This window comes from Epinephelus moara, chromosome 8 (assembly GCF_006386435.1).
Source record: "Epinephelus moara isolate mb chromosome 8, YSFRI_EMoa_1.0, whole genome shotgun sequence".
NCBI lineage: Eukaryota > Metazoa > Chordata > Actinopteri > Perciformes > Serranidae > Epinephelus > Epinephelus moara.
Window position 1 is genome coordinate 23,083,286 of NC_065513.1, and position 27,973 is coordinate 23,111,258.

Genomic DNA, 27,973 nt, shown 5'->3' on the forward strand with positions numbered 1-27,973 from the left:
GCTTAGTGGTAGAGCAGGCGCCCCATGTACAAGGCTGTTGCTGCAGCGGCCTGGGTTCGACTCCGGCCTGTGGCCCCCTGCTGCATGTCACTGTATGTCAATGTAAATTTATGGTGCAAACTTGCTCCAAGTGGTTACATTGCAGCCTGTTTCGCTGCTGCCAGCTGCAAGTGTCTCGCTCAACAGTGGACCTATTTCAAAAATTGTTGTTCTCATTAATCACTTAGACACAAAGCATAGGGAAATTGGGTCCACTACACCTACCCTTAAAAGCTGTAGACAGCACATCACATTAAATATTGTTTGAAATGACACCAGAAGAACAGCGAGTAAACTCTTCATGTATGACAGTTTTATTTACCTGAAACCAAAGTTCATGTGATACATTGTACAATCATCTCTGAAAATACAGTACAGCAGTTTGGCAAAAAATGCCAGTGGAGGGACTGCCTGCCGTTCTCATGGTAAAGCGTATGCATCACTGCACCGCTGCACGTCTGCCTTCCCAGATATGGCAAAATCTGCTCCAAACATGTTGCACATCTCAGTGCAAAGCAAAAAAAAAAGGCTGTTTAGTTTTTAAATATTCCATAAAAGTATTTCCTTAGGAAAGATGAACTGTTTTTGAGCTTATTTAACATTTGTACTATCTGACGAATGTCTATTCTATTTACCAATACTATACATTGTCTATTACACAAGTCTGGTAAAACAGTTGGCTGACTCAGCGGACATGCACCATGGAATATTGTACAATTTGCTGTACACGGTACTAAGATCTTTGTCTAAAAAGATGCCATGAGAATTGTATCATAATCTAAGGCTCTTCATGCAGGAGGATGGAAGGACTGATGAGGTGGCATTGGCTAGTTTTAATCAGACATGTATTCATGGCTGTTCTATAAAAATGATGTACGAACTTTATGAGCCTCTGTCTTCATATTATTCAACTGACATGCAGCTCTTGTAAGATGTGCTGCCCAAAACACACATGCACAACACAAAACAAAACCAAAGTTTCTGCAAGGAATTTAGAGTAGAGGTGGGCTTACTTGGCCTTTGCTGCAAAGAAAAAGAAGAGAGGAAGAAATCACATCAGTGGACACAAGAATCACAGGCCAAAGTAAAAAGCATCTGAGCAGCAAATCGTTTCAATTCATTAATACTTATTTTAATAAAAAGAGCAAATATATTAAGGCCATGCTATGGGCAAGCAGAAGATTAGGTAAAAAGACAAATGCAATGAAAAAAGACATAGAAATAAAAACAACACCACCATGTCCTGTAATGGTGTGGGGGCACTTAAATGTCAGTGTCTCTGCCAGTTGCCAAAACATGCTGCCAGACTACAGTCAAAAATAACCGGCACCAGTGACAGTGCCAGTTTAAAATGCAAAAGGTTCCTATTTCTACTCAGTGTGTACCTGGCACTTGGTGACATTGAAGGCATTTTCAAACAATATCTTAAACACCTTCCTTTTTCTCCTCTTACTCCTGTACCATTGAAGTATACTTTAAAAAAACTGCTAGTCCTATCAAACATTTCAGGAGCTGTCATTGCTTTCACATTCACATGAGCAATGACAGACTGCAAAGCTGTGTGTGCAACCACAGAAGAGAGCGCTAGTTGGCATGCAGGTCAAAGTGTACTCACTCTGCAGGTAAACAGGTGGAAGGCATTGGAAGAAACAACAATTAGCTTCAAAACTAAAAAAACAAACCAAAAAAAACTCAAAGCACTTGCTGGCCTGGTATTATTGGAGCAGGCATGCAGAAAGGCTAAGACCACGCTTAAGTAAACTAGTGTAAATGTATGGAGCATTTTGACAGTCACAACAACAAAAATATGTTTACAGAGATTCTACTTTGTGTGCTATGTACAGATATACAGACTCTTCCAATGACCGGCCGTCCATGTTGTGCTCAGTTGATAAGACTAACAGCTTCTTGGTGCCTTTTTACATGTTCAAGTACAGTATGTGCACATTATACATACATTATAAAGATTACTGTCGTTAAGTTGCTAAATTAAGACTGAACGTTGAGAGTGAATCTCAAAAAATCCAACTTAAAAAATAAAATCAAGATAAATGTATTTTCTTCAAGTAAACAAATTTAACAACAGGCTTTATCAAAAATTGCTTTGAATCAAACTCGTAACATTTCTTTGTCCTCTCTTCCCTCCAATAACAGAGAAAAGAAATATATATATATATATATATATATATATATATATATATATATATATATATATATATATATTTAAAAAAAAAAAAAACAACAACATAAAAATGTGTGTGAGGGTTTTGTCTCTACTGCAAAACAAAATGGTGCTTACCTCAACACTTCAAATGCTAATCTATGAAATGATTGTTAAGACAAATGGGTAGTAATGATCATATTAACAGCATTGAGGTAGCTGTGCTCTGCCTAATGCAGAAAAGAATGAACGACGACGCATGGAGCTCAAAAAATGACTACAGAGATTCATGCTAGGGCAAATACATTCAAGTCTTTGCCCCAAAATTAGTATTGTACTATACGGTCCTTAGATCATCCTCTTCACACCCAGCATTCTTGACCCCACAGCCCCTCCCAAAAATTACAAAATATTAATTATCATAAAATAGTGTAAATTCTCTGTACAGTTCAACACATAGCTCCGACACGGTGGGCATCTCTATACGTTCAACACAGGGGATCAAGAGAGAAAAGCGTGATGGTAAAATAAAACACATGGACATAATGTCAGTCAAAGTCAGTAAAATATGACTAAGCCCCAACCCCCCGCCCAAAAATATGTATCGGTGACAATGTCCTAAATACAAAAGATCTGACAGCAGACAGAGCGTCAGAGCAGGTGCAAGTGTTGACTGTAAGTTGTTCCGAGTTAATGTAACTGTGTTAGATGTGTGTGTTAATGTCCACTTCACACTGGTGCACAGGGAGGGTAGTGTGCTGGAGTCAGTCAGGGCCAAAACATGGCGGACACGTTAGTGTCGGTGCTGTAGATCCACAGCACCAGGGGCAGGGAGATGGCCACGAAGGGCCAGGAGATGCCCTCGGCACATGCAGACAGAGAGCAGCCCTTTCTGGCCGGCTTCTCCAGCTGTTTACCAAATTCCAAGTAGTTCCTCGCCAAAAACTTTAGCAGCTCGTCCAGCAGGATGACGGGCACGGAGATCTTCAGCACCATCATCCACTGGGTCGTATCCAGAGGGGTGATCTGGAAGATGACCTAAGAGAGAGCATGACAACATCCATAAGTAACATTACAGCTGCTTTTTAAAGGATTACAACTGCACATGGTGCCAGCAGAACCAAAAGAACACCAGAAGATGGGTTAGCTTCAGTGTCAAGAGTCGAGACCACCTAAACTAAGACCAAGTCATAACTAAGACAAGAGTGTATCAAGACTAAGACAAGACCAAGACTATGAGGGGTGGAGACCGGGGCTGTAGTCGAATAGTCAGTAAATATTTCCATTCCTAAACACTTTTCCTTGGCCTTAATGGAGAACATCATGAGGTCACAGAAAGATGTGAAGGAGAATTCATAGTAGGAGACAGCCGTGGTGCTGAGAGAATCAAACTGCATTTACACTAGGCTAGAAAAAAGCCTCCTACATGAAACTCTAAAGTTCACTAATTCAGTGGTTCTTGAAGTGGGATCTGTGGCACTCTGCCAGGGGTCAGATTTATCACATTATCATGATAAATATTTATTGACTTTACAAAAGGCTTCATAGTTCAACGAATAATATAGTAGACATCGACTACGTTCAATTGTAACAAATCAGTACCTATTCTCTTGTGTTGTTCTTTCATAAAGCAAAGACCATATAAGAGTAAACACATAAGCTATCAAGTTATTCAAAGGATCATACATGAGGGGTTCCCCATTATATACTCTGTCTTGTAAGAGGTCCTCGACTGAAAAGTCCTAGGATGGTGAGGGAATGGTCTGCCTTACTCCTAACCTAACCAATCCAACCAACTAAAGCAACGGGTACTAGGGAGAGTAGGGTGGACCAGGAAGTCACAATGCCAGTCAAGAAACAGTCCAGCATATAGTTAGTGAGCTATATAGACGTGCTAGTAAGTAGATTTTATTTACATTTGGACAAAGCCAGAAGAGCTGTTTCCCACAGCTTAGTGCGTAACAGACACTTATGAGAGTGGTATCAACCTTCTCATCTAACTCTCTCTGTTCCAGTAAGACCTGTACCATATACTATGATTGCAATGTGTTCGGTTTGTCCCAGGGGCATTTGTCTCTCTCTCTCTCTCTCTCTCTCTCTCTGTCTCTCCATTTCCTGACTGTGTCCCTATTATGACCTACCTAGTAAAAGCAAAATACCTAAGTATTTTCTTTTTATTTTCAAGATAACTCATCTGTTTCTATTGCACGTCTGTAATGAAGCCAGACAACCACCAGGGGGCAGATAAGACCGCATAATAGTGTTGTCAAAAGTATCGATACTCAAACGCTGTATCCGGATACAATACTAATTTACAAAAGTATCGATACTAACAGTGCACGCCACATCAGCGCCTGTCAGGTGCGCGCGACGGGTCCGACGGACACGCGCTGTGCAGGCAGCGTCTGGCAGGCACAGAGCCCTCGCTGCAACCTGGCTTGTTGTCGTCACTGTGCATGCATGCACACATTTCTGTTGCTGTAATATGGCCAGCGCAGGTGCAGGAGGATCAGAGCAGCCAGTTTTGGTCAAAAATGATAAAGGAAAAAGCGCTCTTTGGAAATATTTAGTGAAGTGAACACAGCACGCTGCAGATGACGGGTACAACCTCTCCCCTCACTAGCAGCTGAGCAGCTGGTGTCGCCAGCATCAAACTAAAATATAACTTCTAACGTTAATGTGGGAGCTAAGCAGAAGACTTTATCAGTCATGCCCGTCTGTAACATTAATAGACAATGTTAGTTTAACAGGACAACACAATTATGTGTGTCTGAAAAGTTATGTTAACTGTAAAGTCACAGATTGAAGCTGAAAAAACGTTTGGTTTCTCCCGTAACCCATGGTTCTCTGATCACATAGTGAGGTAGAAACAGGAGCATCCTGAGCCTAAACTACCAACTCTATTTGGTCAGCAATGAAAATATGGTGCCAATTCACCAGAAGCACAGAAAATAAACAGGGCTGTAGATAAATACATTTGTATGGACAGATCGTGTTTCTGGTTGTTATTTATTTTGGGGGGATTTTTTGTTGTTATCATTGATGTTACTGTTTTGATCTTGATTTAAAAAATGACATGCCTCTTAATTTTTTGCTGCTGTATCGAAAATGGTATCGAGTATTGAATATTTTCCTGGGTATTGATATCGAGTTTGAAATTTTAGTATCGTGACAACCCTACCGCATAACTCCCTCAACTCAACCTGTGTCCTGCTGTAAGTAACCATCAAGCAGCCAGCTCATATCCGAGTATCCGAACAACAGCTCCATCAAGTCATCATTGAATTAAATGGATTTGTAATACTCACAGGCAGAGGTTCCACATAGAGGATGAGAAAGTGGAGGGACATAGAGAGGCAGATGGCCCCCAGGAGCCAAATGTTCTCCCAGGGAGGCATCCGCAGGAGAGACTGGTTCTCTGACAGACTGGATGGAAGAGAGAACACAGATGGTAATTCATTTATACAGTTTGCCCTTCCTTCTCTGAGCCCAAATGATGCCTAGATGATCTTTCTGAGAGGCACTTACTTACCTGTTAAGAGCATTGCACATTTCAATGGTAACGAGCACAGACAGGGCCATGGTCATTGGGTAGGGCGACTCAAACACTTCGCAGTCCAGGCCGTCAAAGTCTGGGTGGTCTGGGGCGCACTGGAGGAAGTGGCTCTGCAGGGAGGAAATCAGGGGAGTGAGGGGGAGGAAAAGAGCTGGGGGCAGCTAAAGGACGATAACTCAGACAGGCAGACTTACCAGCTGGTACAGAGTGACCTGAGGTCCTTCGTCAGAGAGAGTAAACCACCAGGCAGCGGCTCCCACCGTGGCTGCACCCACATAGCCTTAGTGCAAAGACACCAAACATGATAAAACAAATTTCTTATGTGTCAAACTGCATGGAGGCAAATTAATTTTTTTTTCTAATATTATGGGAAAAACTGACTTTGTTCTTCCATTCTTGTCTATTATTTACTTACATCCAATGGCCAGGTATCTGAAGAAGAGCCAGCCGGAGATGAGGGGCTCCTTAGCATTACGAGGAGGCTTCTCCATGATGTCCAGGTCTGGTGGGTTGAAGCCCAGGGCAGTGGCAGGGAGGCCATCAGTCACCAAGTTGACCCAGAGCAGCTGGACTGGGATCAGAGCCTCAGGGAAGCCCAGCGCCGCAGTAAGGAAGATGCTATCAGGAGAAATAACTCAGTGAGCAACTGCACTAACATGCTGGAGGAGGTCTAAACAGCATCACAGTATGTTGGATACCTATTGTCCCATCAGTCTATTATAATGTCTATTATAATTCCATCCTCCTAAATGATAAGAGCAGCAATTAATACAATAAGGGGCATCTGCTCCTGAGGAGACTCACCACACAACCTCCCCCACATTGGAAGAGATAAGGTATCTGATAAACTGCTTCATGTTGTTGTAAATAGCTCTGCCTTCTTCAACTGCGGCCACAATGGAAGAAAAGTTGTCGTCGGCGAGGACCATCTCAGAGGCTGACTTGGCCACGGCAGTGCCAGAGCCCATGGCGATGCCAATCTCTGCCTTCTTCAAGGCAGGGGCATCGTTCACTCCATCACCCGTCTGTGGAGAAGTATTTTGTTACAGAGGGGTAATTTCTTTGCTCTAGCACAAGCAAATCAACACAATACATGTGATGTTTCTAAGGCCAACGAAGACAGGATACCCACAAGTTTAAGAGCAACATGTTTACTATCTTTTCAATGTTAACCAGAAATGGAATTAAGACCTAAATTACAACCAAACCAAATGCTTGTACTCCCAGACTATTTCCCATTAAATGTGAAACACTAATGATCAGTAAGAGACTCTGCAGAATCAGATTTCACACTTCATACCATAGCAGTGATCTCGTCAAATCCTTGCAGGAACTCAACAATCTTGGACTTGTGGGAAGGCTCGACACGGGCGAAACAGCGAGCATGAGTCACAGCCTCACGCTGATCATAGGGTGAGAGTTCATCAAACTCTCGTCCAGTGAAGGCCATGCGCTCCACATCATCGTCGTCGGTCAGGATGCCAATGCGGTGGCAGATAGCCACAGCTGTGCCCTTGTTGTCTCCGGTGATCATGATGACGCGGATGCCAGCCTGTCGGCACAGCTTGATAGAGGCAGCCACCTCCTGTCTGGGAGGGTCCAGCATGCCGACACAGCCGACAAAGGTCAAGTCAGACTGGACACAGAGAGACAAATACATGACTGAATGTTTGCTCCTGAAAAGAATACTCCCACTACACACCAAATACCACTACTTTTATTAAAACATACAAACAATTGTACCAGAAGTTAGAAAAAAACAACTCACCTCATACTCTGAGAATTTGGCCGTGTCAGACAGTATCATGTCCTCCATTTTTGGTGGGCTGTCTCGTGTGGCCAGAGCCAGGCACCTAAGGGTGTCACGACCTGTCCCGTACTCACGGATCACAGACATGATCTTTTCTTTGATACCTTTGCTGATGGGAACTTTGCTGTTGCCAACTCTGACATGAGTGCACCTATCAATAACTCCCTCCGGGGCTCCCTGTGGGGCAGAGCAAAGGAATGAAATAGTCACAACACAGTAGGAAACTGTCAGGCAACCAAAGCAAAGCCACTGACAGCTCCTCTGTACAAGTTTCTCTCAGTATACCTTGATAAACATCTTGCCCATGGAAGAACGAGACTTGTTGGGGGTGCAGAAGACAGACATGGACTTCCTGTCTCTGGAGAACTCCAGGGTGAACTCCTTCTTCATCAGCTGCTTGATCACCTGCTCAGACAAAATGACAGACAGAGTGAGAAAAACCTGCTGAGTGGGAGCAGTGGAAATCTGCAGCGTGTGCAGGTGAGGGAGCTGCTGTCACTCACTGAGTTGCAGGCATTAGCTCTGTCAATCTTGGACAGGCTGTGGACCTCAGTGTCGAAGACGTTCATCTTCTCCACCAGACAGGTCAGCGCAGTCTCTGTGGCCTCACCGACCTTCTCATACACACCTTTCGCCTGAAATATCATAACATTTATTGTTAATATTTATTTCTCATAAAAAAAAAAAAACTTGCACACTGGTGGATACATTTTGAGTTTGCCCATAGAGCTTATTTCACTCCAAACCACAGATGAAACAAATGAAACGGCACACCAAACAGACAGATTGTGGTTATGATTGGGACAGAACATCTAATAATGATACTTCACAAAGTAGACTACAAAAGGCTTCCCAAAATGCCCTTCTCTCATGCTTATTTGGTTTCACAATGTTATGTGTTAGGGTGCAAACTGGTACTATTGCCTGTTTGCACCTCAAATGCACATGATATTTGTGCATTTGGATGCATACATGGGTACGTAGATATGGCTTATATACATTAATATATGGGTAACATGTGTATGTATATGTACTCACCTACAATTGTCATTATTTGTATTCATTTTATGTTATATTTTTACTATTGTTTTCTTTGTGTTCTTCTATCACACAGACACTTTGTACTGTAGCGCCATGAGTTAGTGTTATTGTCCATACTGATAAGTCCTTAAAAACATACAAAATACAAACAAGCACATACACAAAAAAATCATATTGGCCAATATTACACTCTACAAATGTCTGACATGTAAACGAAGACGCAGGCAGGGTTCACACCTCGTTAAAGTCCAGCGAGGAGTCATTACACAGGGCACAGATGGTAGCCAGTTCAACCAGGGCATCATACTGGGAGGATTTAACTAGTTTACCATCATGGAACCTGCGGGCAAGCACAGAGTATTAACCTGTGTGTGTATGTGTGTATACAGTTCATATTAACAACAACAACCGTCTCTATTGTTGATGTGTTTAAGTTCCCATCTATAACCTCATATGCTCCCGTTCACCTACATACCCCCTGCATTAGCTTTCACCTAGATTTGCCTGTTATGGACTCAGCTGTGAAGTACTCACACTTCTCCCTCAGGTGCGTAGGTAGAACCCGTGATGGTGAACTCTGACAGAGAGCAGCTGTCACCTTCAGCTTTGTTGATAACGAACATCTGGAGAACAGGAGAGCAGGTGGGACAAAAACAAATATGAGTCTTTCAAAGCACGTCATCATGTCAGTGTTTGAGACGACTGTCAGTTTCTTTACTGACACAGCAGGTGGCAGCAGAAATCACAGAAATCCCAAGCAAACCTGAAGAGTAAGGGCTCATTTAGACAGTAGACGAGCCTGCAGTGTTACAGAGCGTGTCACTGTGAGGGCCAGGCTGGGTGGCCCACTGCCTAATATGAGAAAAGGCTGTTTAGTTTCTCTCCATAAGTAAACAGAAACGACTGCCAGGGAGAGAGTTAAGAGAGAGGCTGTGCCCAAAAGGAAGAAGCTGCAGTGCCAGGCCTGCTCCCACAGGACGCTTTCATCCTCTTTCTCTCTCTGTCTCTCTCTGTCTCTCTGTCTCTCTTTGTCTCTCTCTCTCTCTCTGTCTCTCTCTCTCTCTCTGTCACACACACACACACACACACACACACACACACACACACACACACACACACACACACACACACACACACCATTGTGTTTCCATCATTACAGAGGACATAACACTGACATACACCAATTTTCTGAAGACGTACCCTAACTTTGACCAAATACCTGTTTCCCATCAACTTTAGCACGTGTATGCAGGTTTTTTCAAAGCAGGAAAAGCCTGTAAAATTACGCGGCAAACTCCTTTAACAATGTCAGTAGATGAGGATCTTTTTTTTGGTGTGTCACATTCTACGTCACAAATGCGCCTGAAAGCAGTGTTAGTAAACAGCAGAAAGCAGCATGGAGGCCAGTGAAAATGTTATGGTTGTTACTTATTTTTGATATCGGTTACTTATTCAGTCTGTTTCAAACTCGGTGCTGACTAATTTGGAACAATGCTTGAATACTTCTTGGACAGAGATGAATGGATTTGTGGCTGAGATGATAAAAGAATCACAAGTTACAGACGGTCACGCTGGAAAAGGGGTGAAAATGAGCATGTCCACCCAGGTGTCACATTTCCATCAATGCAGATTGTCCCCCAAAAACATTACATTCTAACTGAGTTTCTCCTTCCTACCCGATCAAGTCCCTATCAAGAAGCAAGTATAAGACAAAGAGACAGGCAGTCATGGTCCAACTGCATGCAGGTTTTTTTTTCTTTTAGCCATTAGCTTAAGTTGTAATGATATTAAAAAAAAATATTGCACACACTGTATATCCATCCATCCATCCATCCATCCATCCATCCATTTTCGTAACCGCTTATCCTCTTGAGGGTTGCGGGGGGGCTGGAGCCTATCCCAGCTGACATTGGGCGAAAGGCTGGGTACACCCTGGACAGGACACCAGACTATCACAGAGCTGACACATAGAGACAGACAACCATTCACACTCACATTCACACCTACGGACAATTTAGAGTCACCAATTAACCTGCATGTCTTTGGACTGTGGGAGGAAGCCGGAGTACTCAGGGAAAACCAACGCTGACATGGGGAGAACATGCAACAGTGCTAACCACCACATCACTGTGCTGCCGCCACACACTGTATATGTATCTGTAAAATAAACGCTTACATTTTTACTTCAAAATTCTTTGAAAAGTATTTTTTTTGTTATGAGACATGAGCATAAAGTCAATTAGCAAAGCTCTTTTAAGGCTTTTTGTCTACATGTACAGAGAGCACATATTTTGTCTTTTCAGTAGTTTATATATGGCTGTGAGAATACATCATTGAAAACTGCAGTCATTGCACAATAACAAAGCTATTTAATCATGGCCAGTACAACATGTGGCCCAAACAATACAAAAGCCTAAACAACTGTTTGATGAAAACTATAAATTAATGCCACAAATCCAATTCAGGCTTTGCCAAAGTTCTGAGAGAACACACTGAACAGGCATCAAGAGCATTAAACTTTAATTAATGCTGAAATGTCTTAATGTGGGGCCAAGTGCTGCTGGGGTGCCACTCACAGACACACAGAGAAAAAGGAACTACAGGCTGGCTGCTTTGCTTTGCTTTGCTTGGTGACGCAAGGTCAGTTATGCAACAGCAGCACTGCAAGTCATCCAACAGCTCAATGTAGATTAGAGGAGCGGCAGTATTTTGCCTTGTTAATTAAGCTGGATACCTGATCACAAGGAAGACTCCACTCTCTCTGTTTGCACAGACAATATTAGCATTTAAGCTGACAGAATGTATTGAAAGTGACGTATGCAGTCATAGTTCCTCTTACTGCTGTCATCTTATTCAAACACCAGGCAGGGACAACAAAGATGACAAAGCACAGACAACCAAACTGCTCAGCAATGCACCACAACAGAGAGACAGAGAGAGAGGGTGTGTGTGTGTGTGTGTGTGTGTGTGTGTGTGTGTGTGTGTGTGAGAGAGAGAGACTCACTCTGCAGACAGACATCTGGTTGGTGGTCAAGGTTCCTGTCTTGTCAGAGCAGATGACAGAGGTGCAGCCCAGGGTCTCCACGGATGGCAGGCTGCGGACGATGGCGTTCTTCTTCGCCATGCGGCGAGTGCCCAGGGCCAGGCAGGTAGTGATGACAGCAGGAAGACCTTCAGGGATAGCAGCCACGGCCAGCGCCACAGCAATCTTGAAGTAGTAGACAGCCCCGCGGATCCAGGAGCCTCCATGGACGGGGTCGTTAAAGTGGCCGATGTTGATGATCCACACGGCGATACAGATGAGGGAGATGACCTTGGACAACTGCTCGCCAAACTCATCCAGCTTCTGCTGCAGGGGTGTCTTCTCCTGCTCAGTGGCCGCCATCTCGTCACGGATCTTACCAATCTCTGTGTTAACACCAGAGGCCACGACCACACCCACGGCCTTCCCAGCTGCAATGTTGGTACCCTGAAATAACAAGAAATATTGTATACATGTTGTCTCGAGCACGTCTGATAACATCTCACACATCTTGAAATAACAACAGGAGCAAGTTTTTCCAGGAAGTTAACAGAAAATAAACAAGGAGTCGAAAGGCATCAACAGGATGTGTGATAACTTCTGCAGAGTTGAACTTACAGAGAAAAGCATGTTCTTCTTGTCCTGATTGACAGCACGGGGGTCGGGCACAGGGTCGGTGTGTTTGATGACAGAGACAGATTCACCTACAAAGACAACAGAGGGCAGCTGCTCATACCAGTTTGCATTTGCCTCTGCAGATGATCTTAGGAGCAAAGCACAGCCAATTATCTCTACAGAGAGAAATCTGTGGTACTGATCATTCATGCTGCCTCACTGATCTTTCATATCCTCATGAATGTTTCAATTTAGCAGCAAACATGCTAATTAGAAAGTGTCATGATACACCTCTGGGCTCATTCTGCAGCCATCCAGCTATTCTGGTTCTTAAAAACACAGGTGGAAGATTGACCCATTTATCTTGGACGCTGTTTTGTCGGATACATTTTTGCTTTTATTTTAAAATAAAGGGAGCATCATTGTAGAGTTTGAAGTTAATTTAAAACTGAGGAATGGATTTAATCCAAAACATAACTATAAAATGAAAACCGATTAAATTGTGCCAGTACAGCCAAAGCTTAATTTTCAATTTGGGACAGAAATGGCCATATGTGAAAACAATTTCACCGGCAGAGTATACAGTATTTAAAGGGCTTGGTGGTGACATTTAAGGCTTTGTATGAATACAATGAGCAACCTCACTCATCAGTTACGGTAAGTCAGGGATTGCTGAGCTAAGCTTTAACTCTGTGACTTTCTATTTATTACAGTATAACAAGCATACATTTAAAGGTTTAAATGTGTGCAGTGAAATGCAGAATGGTATAGCCTTGATATTGATAGCCTTTATGGCCTGGAACATATAAGAGGAAAAAAAAAAATCAAAGATAACAAAAACAATGCACTGTATGAAGTGTGCCAGCAGTGTAAAATAAACATCAATACTTAACGAATCAATAAAACATGCAAACTAGATCCATTAACAAGACCCATGAGAAACTGAGAATTTTATGGATGAAAGTGACACGGGAAAATTATTTAATGGCTGTGATGTCATCAGCGGGCATTTCTTACCAGTCAGAATGGACTGGTCTACCCTCAGAGTTGTTGATTTGATAGAACAGATCCGGATGTCAGCAGGCACCTTGTCTCCAACTGTAAGAGAACAGATCCACAATTAGAGAAAATACACAAACAAATACCCCACAGCATGGAGAGCACAGACACATAGGAAACACACACGCATGAAAATTTGTTGGGAAAAAAAAACATTGATATGATTTTGAATTCAGTCTGCATCTGACAGCTCATGTTAATGACAACAACCAGAGTAAACAATTAACTTGCCATGACATACAAAATGGTTCAATAGTCTTTTACACCACATGAATAGCATCGAGTCCATCCATACACACCTGGTACTGTACAATGCTATAAGTGTGTGTACAGGCTAAATGAAGATTTAACAGATGAGATGTTGTCTGTTTTCTGCAGCCAGTAACTCAGCATTAGTGTAAACTGAACTGATGAAGCACAGCTCATTACAGGGAGGTTGCTGTGCCACACAGCAGCAGAGCAGTGTTGCCATCGCTGCAGGGAAAGAGAAGGAGAGCCAAAGAAAGAGGAGGAAATGAAGGACCTGTGAGCCATAAAAGGCCTGTCTCAAAGGAAAAGGCCAATTTGGGTACATCGGAATTGCAGTGACCCAATTCAACTTCCTAATGGTACATAAAGGCAATGAAAACTGGGGAAATGGCTCAGGCTATGGCACAGTTCTGTGGGACATAGTCTACATATAGGCCTACTTAGTTAAAATCCAAATTGTGTCACATTGTTACAAAAGACTCCAACCAAGAACATTGCATAGTCAGAATCCAGTAACCCACACAAGCCTGCCAAGTACCTAAGAGTCTAACAAAACATAAAGACAAAGCTGAAATGAAAACTCAGACTCAAGATTCCCATTTGAGGGAGACAGATACTGTAATCCAAAACCCTCCATGCCCTTGAGGGAAGGGAGGAGAAAATAGCAATAGGACCAACAAAGCATGCAGCCAAAAATGGGAGAAGCATTTCGATATGTACTCCAATACGCCGATCGGGTTTAAATGTTGGTCATATAATGGCAGCTGTTTCCTCTTCATTGCCACAGCAAAGGAAGAAAGACAAGGGGACAAACAACAGGGCCCACTACATCACCTCGGAGAAACTCACGCTCCATGAGTGTTGACTTGAAGCTGGATGATCTTCAACTTATTAGATGTCCTGACAGCAGTGCCAGGAACTCTGATCTGACAGCAGGCATTGGCCAGTCAAGACAGACATTGACAGCTTTTCTGAGAAGGACTAAGTTACATCTTTAAACCATCCCGACCTGGAACGACAGCCGCTATGGAAGCTTCACTTCTGAGAAGGTCACACAACCTCACAGGTTGAGCAATGCAGACTTGGGGTCAGACTCGTATTGTCAAATTACGTTTAACAAAATGCTTTCAATCAATATTGTGACTAATGTTTCTTGTAAAAGCAATTCATGACTGAAAAAGTTGAACACAGATATCAATTACCTACTTAAAAAATGTATTCAAACAGAGGTTTTTGAGTAATGATGCCTAACCAAAAATTGTTACCATATCCCCTGGTCTCCCCTAACCTACTCTGCCTTTCCAGTCGCAGAGATAAAATGAATCAAATCCTGGAGATCCTATGTATACCGATTGGTATACATAGGGATGCCATGTCAGTCCTGTGGGCACAGTACAGCCCAAAACAAATCCAAATGTAACTGTCAGAAAACAGCAGAGTGTATTGCAGCCTCTACAGAAGTGTTTAGTGCAGAGTGTGTGTGGTGAGCGAGGAGAGAGAGACGGTGTACCTGCACTCGGGACAAGCAGGTGAGCTAGACATCAGGTTAACAGTAGCTAAAACATGAATGTAACTGTGAAGTTCATTGTGAGCTACAGTTTGTTTAGAACAAATATTGACAAATAATAATTTGTGGCCGATCATTTGGAGCACCTTTATCTGGGGATGTTCAATTTATGATCCTTGTTCTCCCCAATTCTGGCTGCTGAAAGCAGTGAACGAGATAATCGTGTATAGGGGGGATTTTTTTATATAGCAGTGGTGCAAATGCATATAGGGGTCACACTGTCAGTTCAACAGCACCTAACTTGGATCAATAATGTCACTACACATTGAATAGAGGAACCCATTTCATAGCTACATTTTTAACTTTCTTAGGAGAAATGATTTCATCCCTGGAAGACCACAAAACATGAAATGTTTTTATTAGAAGCCAAAAGCTTTACAATGACATCCTAGGTGGTTGTGTAACACTTCCTATACTACTTCCTAATACTGACAACTTCTGTGGGAGTGCTGAGAAACATGGCTAAGGCTTCTAACAATGGTGCTTGCTAATGTAATAATACATCATACGAAGAAAGCAGTGAGTGTTGAGACTGTGACACTGTGACACGCTGGAATTGTCCCGAGGCTGTGTTACACTGCAGACCTGCTCTGATGAAGTGTGCATATATCATCTGTCCCTTTGTGTCAACATCCTACTTGGTAGAAGTCCAAGCATCTCCTCAGGCATGACCACATTTTCACCTTTGTGCTTGCCAACAGGTCATAGAGTCCACAAATTTCAGAGTGACAAAAGCTCAAACCCAGTGATTCATTGCACCCAATGTAAGTCCCGGAGGTGCCTTTTAAACAGACCCTTCAACAGCAGGCAAGGCAGTGACTGAACCAAACCGGTTTGCTTTGACTGGCACCTGCCTCTGCCGTGTGTTAGGGGATAGCGTGTTGTTCGGCAAGCCAGCCTTCCTCAGGGCCAGCCAAAAGGCCACATGTGCTGATGGCAGCTGAACAAAAGGCTGACCCCCTGTCATGTTGAGTGGGTCATGTCAGGACCGTCAACAAGTGAGGCATCCTGCAGCTTTCCAGCACAGCTCTTACTGATGAACTCACAAGCCAAATTTACATGCATACAATTATGCAAATACTTTATCCAAATGGATATGTTAAAAAACAGTCTAGAACGGCTAAAATACTAACCTTTCATTCCTCCTCTGCTCAATGAAGATTTTCCTCTCTAAACTTTGGCAGGCAGGTGCACTAGAGAGACTAAGTTCATATGACTCAGCACAACCAATGCAAGGAAATGAAACAGATAATCTGGTCTCTGCAAATATATCCTACATATGGATGCTATCTTGCACTATTTACCGTATTACAGGTGCATTTTGGTGGCCATGTTTAGGTGGACACTGTACAAACCACTCAGGGTAGAAATCTTACTTTTTTGTCCCCTGGCCACAGTGTTAGCACATGGCAAAAGTCACAAGTGAGTTTTACTATTTCATCAGCAAACAAGAGCAGAGTAAATAATGTTTAGTTAGCAGCCTGCTGTTATGTTGTCACAGATTCAAACACGTGTCAGCCGACTTTGGAGTTGATCCTAACCTCTGACCTCCGTTACATAAGCACTATCTCTGCACTGTCTCCCTGAGATTTTTGCTTTGCCTTTGTCTGTTATGAATCTTAAGCAGCAGCAGGCTGAGCTTCCACATAGCATGCAACTGTTTCTGTTGTCATAGTAACAAACCTTGTCCCAGGACTGGGAGCGTTTTAGAGCTCCCCTCCTGTCAAAAATAATCAGGGTTTTATTAGGGCCTGGCAGAAATGACATGTATGAAAACCATGACACAATTTCAATTCTAAAATTTAAATCTATATCAAGATCAACCACTACACTAACATTTGAAAAGGGTATTCACCACTGCCCACACATACAGCATATGCTGCAAAGGATCTGGATCTTAATAAGAATACAACGATCTAAATTCTGTACTTTTAACTTTCAGATGTAGTCACAGAGAAAGACATATTGTGAAAGCAGAGAGTCATTCTGGAAAAATGTAAGTAGACTTGTGGTAATGTAATGTAAATATCAAATAAATCATCTAACTTGTTCTTGCAGCCACATAACACACTGAAATGTTAATGTGAAAACAGCGATCAGTTTAACTATAGATTTTATATGTTAACAGAAGGTCAGACCTTTACATTCTGTTCATGTCTTCAGGTTAACACTGTCAGTCATGGCCCCTCATTAAATCCTTACTGGGGTTAAAGTCTGACCTCTCACTGTCCCATCTACAACCAGACAGCATAGCATGGATTCCCAGCAGTCAGTATAGGGTGACTTAGGGTTAACAAGGCTAGTGCAGCGAGCTGAATAGTTACAATCTGTATAAAACTACAAGCCAGCTTTAATACTACTTATAGAACCTGAGATTTATGTAACAGTAACACCAAATTTTTGGTCAATTGCTTACACGTATAGTTTATGCAGAATCTTGCATACCTCTGTCCAACCAAGCTCTGCTGATTTCACCGATCAGTGCCTTCAACCTGCAGATTGGCTAGAATAAAACCCTCTATGCCCTTCTGCAGGTCTACACTACAAATTAGGTTTCTGCATTTCTAAAGCCCTCTTCCCTGGTCGGCAAAGATGAGACTGTTTCTCTCAGTCTCGCTGACAAGTCAGGAACCTTTGCCAAAAAACAGTCCCTCCGTGACGATGGATGCTTGCCAGACCACATTAAATGCCACATACTATCCATGGTGTCTGGAATCTTAGTGGCGGGTGCGGGTGCTGATGGGCAGGGTCGCTATGCATTGAGCATGGTAGGGAGGGATGGTTATCCACAAAGCGCTTCCCTATAAGGTCATCCCGCTCAACCACAATAGGAACAGATCAGACATCCCCCCCCCCCTATACTGCCCCCCACATGAGCCCCCCTCACTACCAGACTCCACAACTTCACAGCCAGCAGAGAACAAACCCACTGAGCTCTGCTGCTCTGAGAAAAGGCCAACATCCAAATCTGCAAGCCCTCAACATTAAACTGTAAACTGGCAGCATACAATGTGTGCTGTGTTATGACAAGGGCTTAAAGGAGCAGTGTGTAGGATTTGGGAAGCTCTACTGGCAGAAATGGAATATAATATTAATGTTTTCATTAGTGTATAATCACCTGAAACTGAGAATCATTGTGTTTTTCCTCAGCTTAAAATGCCCTTCATATCTACATATAGAGAGCAGGAGTCCGCCATGTTGCACCGCCATGTATCTACAGTGGCCCAGAACAGACAAACCTAACACTGGCTATAGAAAAGGCTTTTTGCATCTTGAAGGCTGTACTGCATGCTAGAGCTGCAGCAATCAATTGATAAGTTGTCAACTATTAAAGTAATCACCAACTGATTTGACTGTTGATAAACAGAATATTTTTGAGTTTCGTTTTTTTTTTTTAAGTCGAAATTCTTTGAATCCAGCTTCTTAAGTATGAACATTTTCTGGTTTCTTTCTCAGGTATGACAGCAAACTGAATATATTTGGGTTGTGGACAAAACGACATTTGATGATGTCATCTTGGGCTTGAGGAAACACAGATTGATATTTAGCACTTTTTAATGACATTTTACAGACCAAACAACTAATCAATCAATCAAGAAAATTATTAATAGATTAATCGTCAGTAAAAATATTACTTTAGTTGAAACACACTTGGAAAGGGAGAGGTGAGGGAAGGGGTATTCAGACCTTACCGCTAGATGCCACTAAATCCTTCACAGTGGTCCTTTAAATCCACTGAATGGAGCTAGTGAACTCCACATTATCAGTTGACGCCATTTTTTTAAAAGGTTATTTTAAGTGGGGCATGGTAACCCTTTTATCAGATTTTGGCTGCTGGCACTTGCCCATTTTAAAATGAGTGCAAATCAATATTATAGTAAAACCTAGTTAATCAGTACTGATCATGTTCTTTGGATGATTTCATAATCTATTTAAAAAAAAAAATCACTGGTCTCCATGTCAGAGAGGACCAGCACAGACAGCCGACAGCAGCCCTCGGAGCTTCAACTGCTTCTAGATTAGATTTAAAATCACTTAACTACAAAGACGAAACCAAGCATAAAATAATCTATTTTAGATAAAGTCTAAGAAAGGCATTACACACAATGTTATTTCCATGACATTAAACAAATTTCAGTGAGTGTGCAACTTATGAGCGATGAGGTATGAGTAGGAGGCAGCATTCAAACCCACAGCAGCACCCTGACAGAGAGCAGCACCGGCTGGCTGCAGGCTATTCTTCTCACGGCTGAGGCAGCCACTGAGCGCTTGTGTCAGTGTCCTTTACCTCGGCTCAGCAGCCAGCCAGCCGGCATCTGCGTCATCGCACTCCTCCTCTGCATGGCAGGGGTCACTTTGGACTCTTACGTTCGGAGCTTCAGCAAAATATTTTTCTGAAAAAAAGGCTGACGGGAACCATTGAAAAAGATATTCGGAGGATTTGGGAAGTGGAGCTTCTTTTGACTGCAGGATAAAACATCCAGTTTTGCTGCCTGCTGGGCTGCATTTCTGAGTAAGCCTCAAGCTGCTGACAACAAAGCCTCCAGCTACCTTCATCGAAAGTGGTTAAATAACTGGGTCTCTAATATGCAAGAGGAGAGTGCATATGACTCACAACTTTCTCTTTAAACCTGAGCCAAATAATTAAGCTTTCTCCGCTCTGCTTCTGCTGCGACACATAATCAAAACTGCATGAGTAGCGCCATCATCCTAAAACAAATTATATACAGTAACACTAGATAACACTAGAAAAATTATATATTTTAATTCCAAGTACACCCCTTCTCCATTTGCCCTTGTCAAGGTTACTCAGGAGTCCCGCTGAACACTGTCTCATGTCACCCACTGTAGCAATGTTCCCCAGAGCAGGATGGGAGGGGCGTGCACGGGGTGGGACCAGACACCTGTCATCTTCACGACTGTCACTGCCTCTATAAATACAGCATTCCATAATCTAAATGGCCTATGATGGCTAAAAATATAACCCACCACTATGCACAGAAAAACTATGCATCACTTCAGTGGCTCAGGGTTAAACACAGTATCATGATAACGCTAGTGTTTTAAGGACTTCAGCATTTCTCAACACATCCGTTTGTTCATCCCTCTGCAGAACTGTATACGTGTGTGTGTGTGTGTGTGTGTGTGTGTGTGTGTGTGTGTGTGTGTGTGTGTGTGCGCGCGCCGTGGGGGGAACAGAACTCCTGAAAATCAAAGCTTTACATCCTGAGGATTTTAGCTGCTGAAATTCGCTGACTGGACCTCAGCAGCATGAATCACCCCAGCATTTAGTTCACGTACTGCATGGGGGGGGACTGTTGAGTTGGGATGAGTTGTGAGGATACAGTCGCAGCACGGTTACATGACTGAGCTCAATCTTAGTGTGTGTGGACAAATACACACATGCACACACAAAGACAGACTGACACGCACACACTGAGTAAAGTGGGCCTTGATAGCATTTGTGCCCAGCCCTTTGAGACAATGGGTTAATAAGAGCATCTCAAAATACATCACTCTTGCAGGGTGAGTCACCTCTGCAGTGGCACATGGGATGGGGGAGGTTTCAACTCAAGCTTGTGCTAAATGTGATCCATGACCATACGTGGACTCATTTGATCTGTCCACAGTAGGCTTTACCTGAGGCAGAGCCAAACAGCAGCTAGGAACATTCATATTAAAACACAACATCTCCTGTTTAATCTAAAAAAAAAAAGCAGCATATCGAAAAGGGAACACAAAAAATTCTTGGTAGAAGTTACAGTGGCGTTAAATTGCCAATTTTCTGTGAATTTTCCATGGTTCATGTGATATCCAGATGCTTCCTTTGCACGCAAGTAGCCTACAAATCCAACCACCATTTAAACTTTCACACTTCAGTTAGCTGATGCTCTATTCTGAACAACACATACAACAGTACAGAGTAGAGTAAGGTTAAAACAACACAACAATTGCAAAAACGCTATGTCTGTTTCAATAGGCACAAGATCGAGAGCAGGTCAACCTACCAGCAACCTCCACGATGTCACCAGGCACAATGTCTCTGGCCTTGATCCTCTGCACGGTCTTCCTGTCCTGCCGGTACACTTTCCCCATCTCAGGCTCATACTCCTTAAGTGCCTCAATGGCATCCTCAGCATTGCGTTCCTAGTGAGGAGAAAAGAGATTCAGTACCAAAGATTTTTTAGTTTCTCTGAGATTATTTGAGAATATCACATACTTAATACTAGCGGAGCATTCCCCTTTGAAGAGGCACTGACTGTTCTAAGTTTGATGTTTATTTTATCAGGTTTTGATTGGGGACATTTAGATGTTAAGCATATGACAGTGGGAATATAAATCGCATCATTTTCTGCCTCTGTTTTCTAATTCTACCATTCACCAGCAACATCATCTTTCATCAACAAGAGGAACACATCACTCAGAACCGACTGCCCACACATTGTTTAAATAAATAAATAAATAAGCCTGGCTCATATGTGAGCGATATACAGGAGGATGGGTGATGACAACTGATAGACTGTTCCTTTTCAATAGGAAGCCTTCTTGAGACAAAAATAACTTCCAGTACACAGTGTCAATCTACAGTGTGGGTGAAGTATAACAAATGTTAAATCACAGCAGGCTGCCACACTAGCTGCAGTTACATGGACAATATTTCTTCAGTCCGAGTGAAATTATTCTGATTAGATTCCAACTGACCTGTTTACATGGACGCTAAATTAAGTGATCTGATAACATGTGCCTTTACATGCCCCAAAGCATTTAATCAGAAAACAACTTTTTTTGTCTTGTTGTTCCGCCCACTGTAAAGAATCTCATCTGCTGGAAATGTTACAGAAAAAGAAGTTTGTTTTCCAACCCTATTGAGAAAATTTGATTCATTTAATTAAGGTTGCAACAATAAATAATTATCACAGCACAAGAACAACCTCAGAAAATACAACAGTTTCATGGAATTACACCATTATTGTTTATGAAAAGGGGTTATTTTGGTTGAACAAACACTAAATAATAATTTAAACTTGAAACATTTTAAGTGTAAGTATGTGTAAAAATTCTGACAGGCAGTCAAGGAGGAAAGGAGATGTGCATAAGCAGGTGAGATTCTCCATCCAGTTGCTTTGTAATTCCAATACCGCAGCAAGCAAATGTACACGGTACAATTTTCATACCACTGTATCTAGTTTCTTGGTATACCTCTGCAATTCTACATTCAATATTTTCTGTAGCTACAAACTACAGAGGTCTCCTCAACACCTCACATGCAGACTAGGTATGCAATCTGAAGATGGTACAATTTACCGATGTTTCCTCAGCGTCTCATATGCAGGTTACTGCTCCTGGTAGCAATAGATTGTTATGTCCAGGGACTCCACATTGCAGCCTGTAACAATGTTACATAAGGCTGATGTTTCAAGATCAAAGAATATATTAATTCATCAGAGCATTCGAATAAAAACGTAGCACTAGCAAAGCGCCAGACGTTTTTTCAAATTCATGAACGATTCTCTGTCAAAATCAGCAGACGGAGGCTTGTAGAAACAGCTGTTGCGGCATGTCATGTATAGTGCACGACCAGCTACGTCGTCTATACCAGGTCAGTCTCTTCTGATTGATGTGGTTACATGAGGCATTTTTATTTTAACTGGGCTATTATTCGGATTATTGGTGGAATATTACGGTCCATGTAAAGCACCTACTGATAGATAAATTTCATTCAGTCAGTAGGATATTTAATAGATGGCTTTATGCAGGTAGGATATTTATTAGACAGCTGTGGTGCTGGATTGCATTGGATTAGTGATCTAATAACATCTCTCTTTCCAAGTTGATACAGCCTCTAATATGACTTTTTTTTCCCTACAGTCTGTTGTAAGTTAGACACTGACAACCAACAGCCTTCAGTCCCATACTAATTTAAGGTAATTCATTGATGATAAAGGCATTGGAATGTATTTCATATTTAAATGCTGACTTATCATTTTAAGATATTATTCTTAAATTCATCCCTTGCACTGGTGAAATCAACAAGGCTTGGTGTCAATCCAATTAGAAACGCAGGTAAAATGTGCAGCTATTTTACAGAAAATTCATTATTCTGCTGCACTGTAAAATGTTGTTTACTTCAACAAAAATGCATTGAATCTGGACAAACAAAACTAGGGTAAGATATCTAAATAATTTGTAGACCTATTACCCAGATACATAGGAGATGTAGTGTGATTTAAACACACTGGCTTCCCAGGAAAGTGTCTCACCTGCCACACACCGACGATGGCATTGGCTATAAGAATGAGTAAAATTACAAAAGGCTCCACAAAGGCTGTGATAGTTTCTTCTCCCTCCTCAAACCATGCTAGGACCTGTAAACAGTATGAGAAACATGTCATTATTATTTAAGACATTTCACAGTATAAGTAGATATTATCTTACAGTGATGACAGTAATGGATAAAAATCAAGACAGAACAAAGTTGGTCATGACAAAACAATGACAAATTATCTCTCTGATAGATGAAGACCTCATAAATAATTCATTTAAATGAACCGGACAGGTTTTTATCTCTTAAAAAGACACTGTGACAGCAGTGTGAGGGTTTAGCTATTTGTCAATAGCCAGGAGCTTGACATCAAAGCCAGAGATTGTTAATAGCTGAGGATCCTCCCACACATTCCTTATATAAAACTTCATGTACCAGAGAGAAAAATATGAAATCATGGATCTGCACCTAAACACTTCGTATTATTGACTACATTGCTATGCTCAAGTTAAAAGAGCCTCAATATTCTGCAGTCTAGTACTGGCAGTGCAATTATTCTATTCAATCTGGCCAATTGTTTTTTAGTTTTTTACTGCCAATACTGCACAGCCCATTTGAACTGTGTAGATGTCAGCCATCAAGAAGACTGTAGAATCTCAGATCAACACAGTTGGACCTGCAGCATATATTGGAACCTCTTACTGCCAGAGAAAATATTACAGTATTCTGACCGGGAGTCTCATTTAGCTCATTGTTACTTAAAAAACTGCCCTAAAATTACCCCGTGTGTCACGAGGAATTAGTTAATGTCCCATAATGTAATAAAGCAATCAACCTCAGTAAGACCTAAGTATCTGGCTGTGGCAGATGCCAAAGACATTTTAAATGGCATAACTCAAATGGCAAGCATAACTCTTAATAGCAGTTTAATACAGAAGCACGGAGCTTAATAGTGCTCTACTGCATGTCATAACACAGCCAAGAGATTTACATTACCCAGCCTTAACTAAAGCAAAAACAACCTATACATATACTGCATACATATATGCGCACATACTAAAGCTGCAGCAAACAATCATTTTCATTATTCATTTATCAGACAATGTTTTTTTTCAAATAATCAATTAATCGTTTATACTTATCAGAAAACAAATTATTAATATGGTTAATGACTTGTTTTGCCTTACCAAGAGTCCATGACCCACAGATTTAAATAAAACAGACAAAAGCAGCACATCTCACAGTGGAGAAAATGGAACAACAATTCACATTTCTGCTCGATGACGACTTTAACAAAATAGCTGGGAACTTTCTTTTGTTGATCACCTAATCAAGTATTTGTTTCAACCCTAATATTGTCGAGGTTGCTCACATGCAACAGATAAAAAACATTTATAGCAGCTCACATCATAATGTATTTGGAAAAGGAAACCAACCCTTAACTGTTCTCTCAACACAAAAATGAATCATGCAAACAGAACAAATGAAAACTTGGACTAGTTTAGAGATTAAGTTTTTGACTAATAACTTCAACAATTATCAAACAGTTAAACTTTCTGATTTTAATGCTATCACACCGGATTCGTCTCAAAGTGTGGGACTGTTGGGGTGGGTGTGTGCTGATAGGAGCCCTCCCACTGAGGGGTGAGAGCCCAAATTTGGTCTTGAGTGGTGCTCTGTTCTCCTGTCAGACAGCAGCCACTGACACCTCTGTATCACCTGACTGGACAGTGCACACTACATACCAACACACACACACACACACACACACACACACACACACACACACACACAGGGGGACCCTCTCTTATCAAAATATTCTTCAGCCATCTGTTCATCTACTATGTTGTCTGTTCAACAAATGTTAAAATGTAATTTTTCCATTAAAACTTGTGCTGTCAAATTTACAATTGACAAATTGTGTAAAGACAATAAACTAAGCTGTACATGAAGCCTTGTCTTCTTATGTGACATCACAATAAAAAGTGCTACCACTATGTGGAAATGTTCATCTGAATTATCTTCAGAAAGGGCTTGGACACATGCTGATGATGCTATTACATAAGGGCAGTCCACTATTAAACGTTTATCTGTCTAGCGCTCAAAGTCAGAGGCCCGAGGGAGACCGGGGTAAGTCATTACACAGCAGTCATGCTTGACGACTCAAATGTCTTACTTGGCACGTGGTGATAGCAACTCAATGCTGCTACTGCTGTTGTCACCATTCCTCAGATGGGTCGCTAGCCTCCTCAGCTGTTTAGCTCTCTGATATGTGAGTGTAACCCCAGCAGGGTTAAACAAACTGAAGACGTTTACACTTCAGCGCCATGCACTGCATAAATTACCCGCTGCCCTTCAACACACAGGGCCTAATAATAATCCCATATGCAATTTCGACTTCACATAAACACCCTTTTAGCCTGAGGTGGAAACAGGAAGCTATATGTAGGATGCAGTGTCTTGTCCGGAGATTCTCTCAAGTTCTCAGACTATCACCTTCGTTTACTGTACAGCTTGTAGAGTAAGACACAGGAGTGAAAGTTGGAGGGAAAAAATAACTCATCAATTCAGCAACCTATATAAGACTGCATTTTAATGAAACAGTGAAAGAAAATGTGGTGAAATACTTACAAAAGATATACATGCTGCCAGTAGAAGAATTCGAACAAGTAGATCTTCAAACTGTTCAAGGACAAGCTCCCACAAAGATTTCCCTGCAGAGAAGAGAGTTGGTTAAAAACACAAATCCTTCACAGAAATTTCTTATCGTAAAAATGACAGTAACAATGTGGGTGACAGTAATGCTTACCTTCCTCTGCTGGTAACTCTGTGTGTGTGGCGATGTGGGGGATATTCCAGGGACCGCATGGGAAACAGACAAGAAAAAGAAGAGGGTAAGTTGTGTTTAAATACTTTTTCAAAAAAATGCCAGATGAAGAAATGCAGTTCTTGTTTCATGATGGGGAACTGAGTCCTATGACAAGAGGTCAATATGTTCTGTGAGACTGACGGGTGCTACCTACCATGAAAGTGACAAGTTAATTTCGAAACCTCCAGGATGTTCCGTGTTTCACTTCAAATTTTGATGATTTAGTTAAACATACTGTACAAGAGCGGATACTTTGAATACTAACTTTTAATGACATAGTTTACTTATGGATCTGTTTGAGCGTTACAAGAACTAATCTCTTCAGAATATTTATTTTTTCCTTGCAAGATTCTTTCCCTCACATATCAGGTTTACACCTCTAACAGTGTAAGTCTACTCCCTTCATCTTTATTGCACAATAGGAAAGCTCCAATCAATGTAAAGGTCAAAGGGATTCAAGGGGGGAGTAGTTTACCCTTCCTGACCTCTCAGGTGATATTAATATAAAACAGCTGTTAAAGCCTGGAACAAGAGAGATCAACATTTAAGGATAACGTTACTACAGTGATCCTGTGGCCACCGTTCAAATGCCTGTCAGATCTCTGGGCACATGGGCTGATGTGCTGCAGCTCTGAGGAACATCCAATAAGGTTACTGTGCTTAACAATGTCACCATATATTTAACGACTTTCAACAATGTCACAGTAAGGTTATGTGTAATAATGTTATCAAAGTCAACAGTGCTGCTGTGAAATAATGTTACACACTGATACAATGCACAGTAATGTTACCACTACCTAACAGTGTTACAATGCCCACCAAGTAATGGTTAATTTGTGACTTTGTAAGAGACGGGAAACCCTCGAGGTCACCAGTGATGACGTCAGCCAAATCACTTTATGGAGCCGGGTAACACCGACCGGCCGACGATGTTGCTGACTTTTAGCCCATATACTGAACAGTAGTGTGCTCACACCACCCATGTTACAATGACAAGACATTTTGAAACCGTGTCTCATTCACAGCAGCGGCATGTGTGGTGGTCTACAGTGTGAATTGTCGTACCGTTTAGGCCCCATTTCTCCTTCTGTCGTTTCACCTCGTCCAGGGAAAGTCCTGTGCTTTCATTGACGCAGAAATAACTGTAAACTTCTTCCACACTCTTCGTGTGAGCGTTCTCCATATTGGACAGACGGCTCCTTCCCGCTCAGCTTCACACAAAATACTGCCGAAAGGTACCTTCGGGCTCTTTAAAGCTGTCAACACTTTGAAATGGATAGGACTTTGCCAACTGAGAGATGTGCATTCACACTCGGATAGCTATCGTTAGCCACTGACTAAGGTGTCCCCCTGCCCCGTTAAGATTCTCTTCACGTGAATTACGGAGAAGAAAATGTTGTTGCAAGCCAAATTTCTCTTCCCTGTCTGGGTGAAGATTACTCTGAGCGTCCTCTTATCTCCGAAAATGGTGGAAAAGTGTCTGCAGCAGAGTCCCGTGTTAAGGACTGCATTCACCCGGTCCAGTCCTCTGTGCTACCGTACCGTGCCGTGCCGTGCCGTTTCTCACCGTGGCGCAGCTCTCTGTGGCTCCACACGGCGCTGACAGTCTGGTTTTATCAAAGTGCCTCACTGCTGCCCCTCTTCCCTGCGCTGCATGTGGAGTCATATCATTGGACGAACAGTGTCTGCTACGTTCAAACCAGGGAGAAAAACACAGGAAGA

At 42.0% G+C, this 27,973-nt stretch overlaps 1 protein-coding gene across 2 annotated transcripts; it reads right to left on the reverse strand.

Moving 5' to 3' along the window:
* Positions 1-330: 330 nt before the first annotated feature.
* On the reverse strand, positions 331-27,882 carry atp2a2a (ATPase sarcoplasmic/endoplasmic reticulum Ca2+ transporting 2a). Of its 2 annotated transcripts, XM_050051166.1 has the most exons (21): positions 27,317-27,882; positions 26,192-26,209; positions 26,014-26,096; positions 23,381-23,485; positions 21,128-21,266; positions 13,262-13,342; positions 12,248-12,333; positions 11,612-12,076; positions 9,142-9,230; positions 8,845-8,947; positions 8,070-8,201; positions 7,852-7,971; positions 7,525-7,743; positions 7,057-7,392; positions 6,561-6,781; positions 6,172-6,374; positions 5,951-6,036; positions 5,733-5,866; positions 5,509-5,626; positions 3,118-3,238; positions 331-1,062 (listed from the first exon to the last, which is right to left on the reverse strand). In XM_050051166.1, the coding sequence occupies exons 1-21, from the start codon at positions 27,432-27,434 to the stop codon at positions 1,049-1,051; spliced, it is 2,991 nt and encodes a 996-aa protein (XP_049907123.1). In that variant the 5' UTR covers positions 27,435-27,882; the 3' UTR covers positions 331-1,048. The 2 variants fall into 2 exon arrangements, with proteins under 2 accessions (XP_049907123.1, XP_049907122.1); XM_050051165.1 differs by having other exon boundaries at positions 331-3,238; positions 27,317-27,881.
* Positions 27,883-27,973: the final 91 nt, after the last annotated feature.

Coding starts and splice junctions, on each gene's coding strand:
- atp2a2a (XM_050051165.1), bottom strand. CDS start 27,434: ATGGAGAACGCTCACACGAAGAGTGTGGAAGAAGTTTACAGTTATTTC. Junction 8,202..8,844: donor CCTCGCTGGACTTTAACGAG/GTGTGAACCCTG, acceptor ATGATATTTCAG/GCGAAAGGTGTGTATGAGAA. Junction 5,867..5,950: donor AGGTCACTCTGTACCAGCTG/GTAAGTCTGCCT, acceptor TCCTCCCTGCAG/AGCCACTTCCTCCAGTGCGC.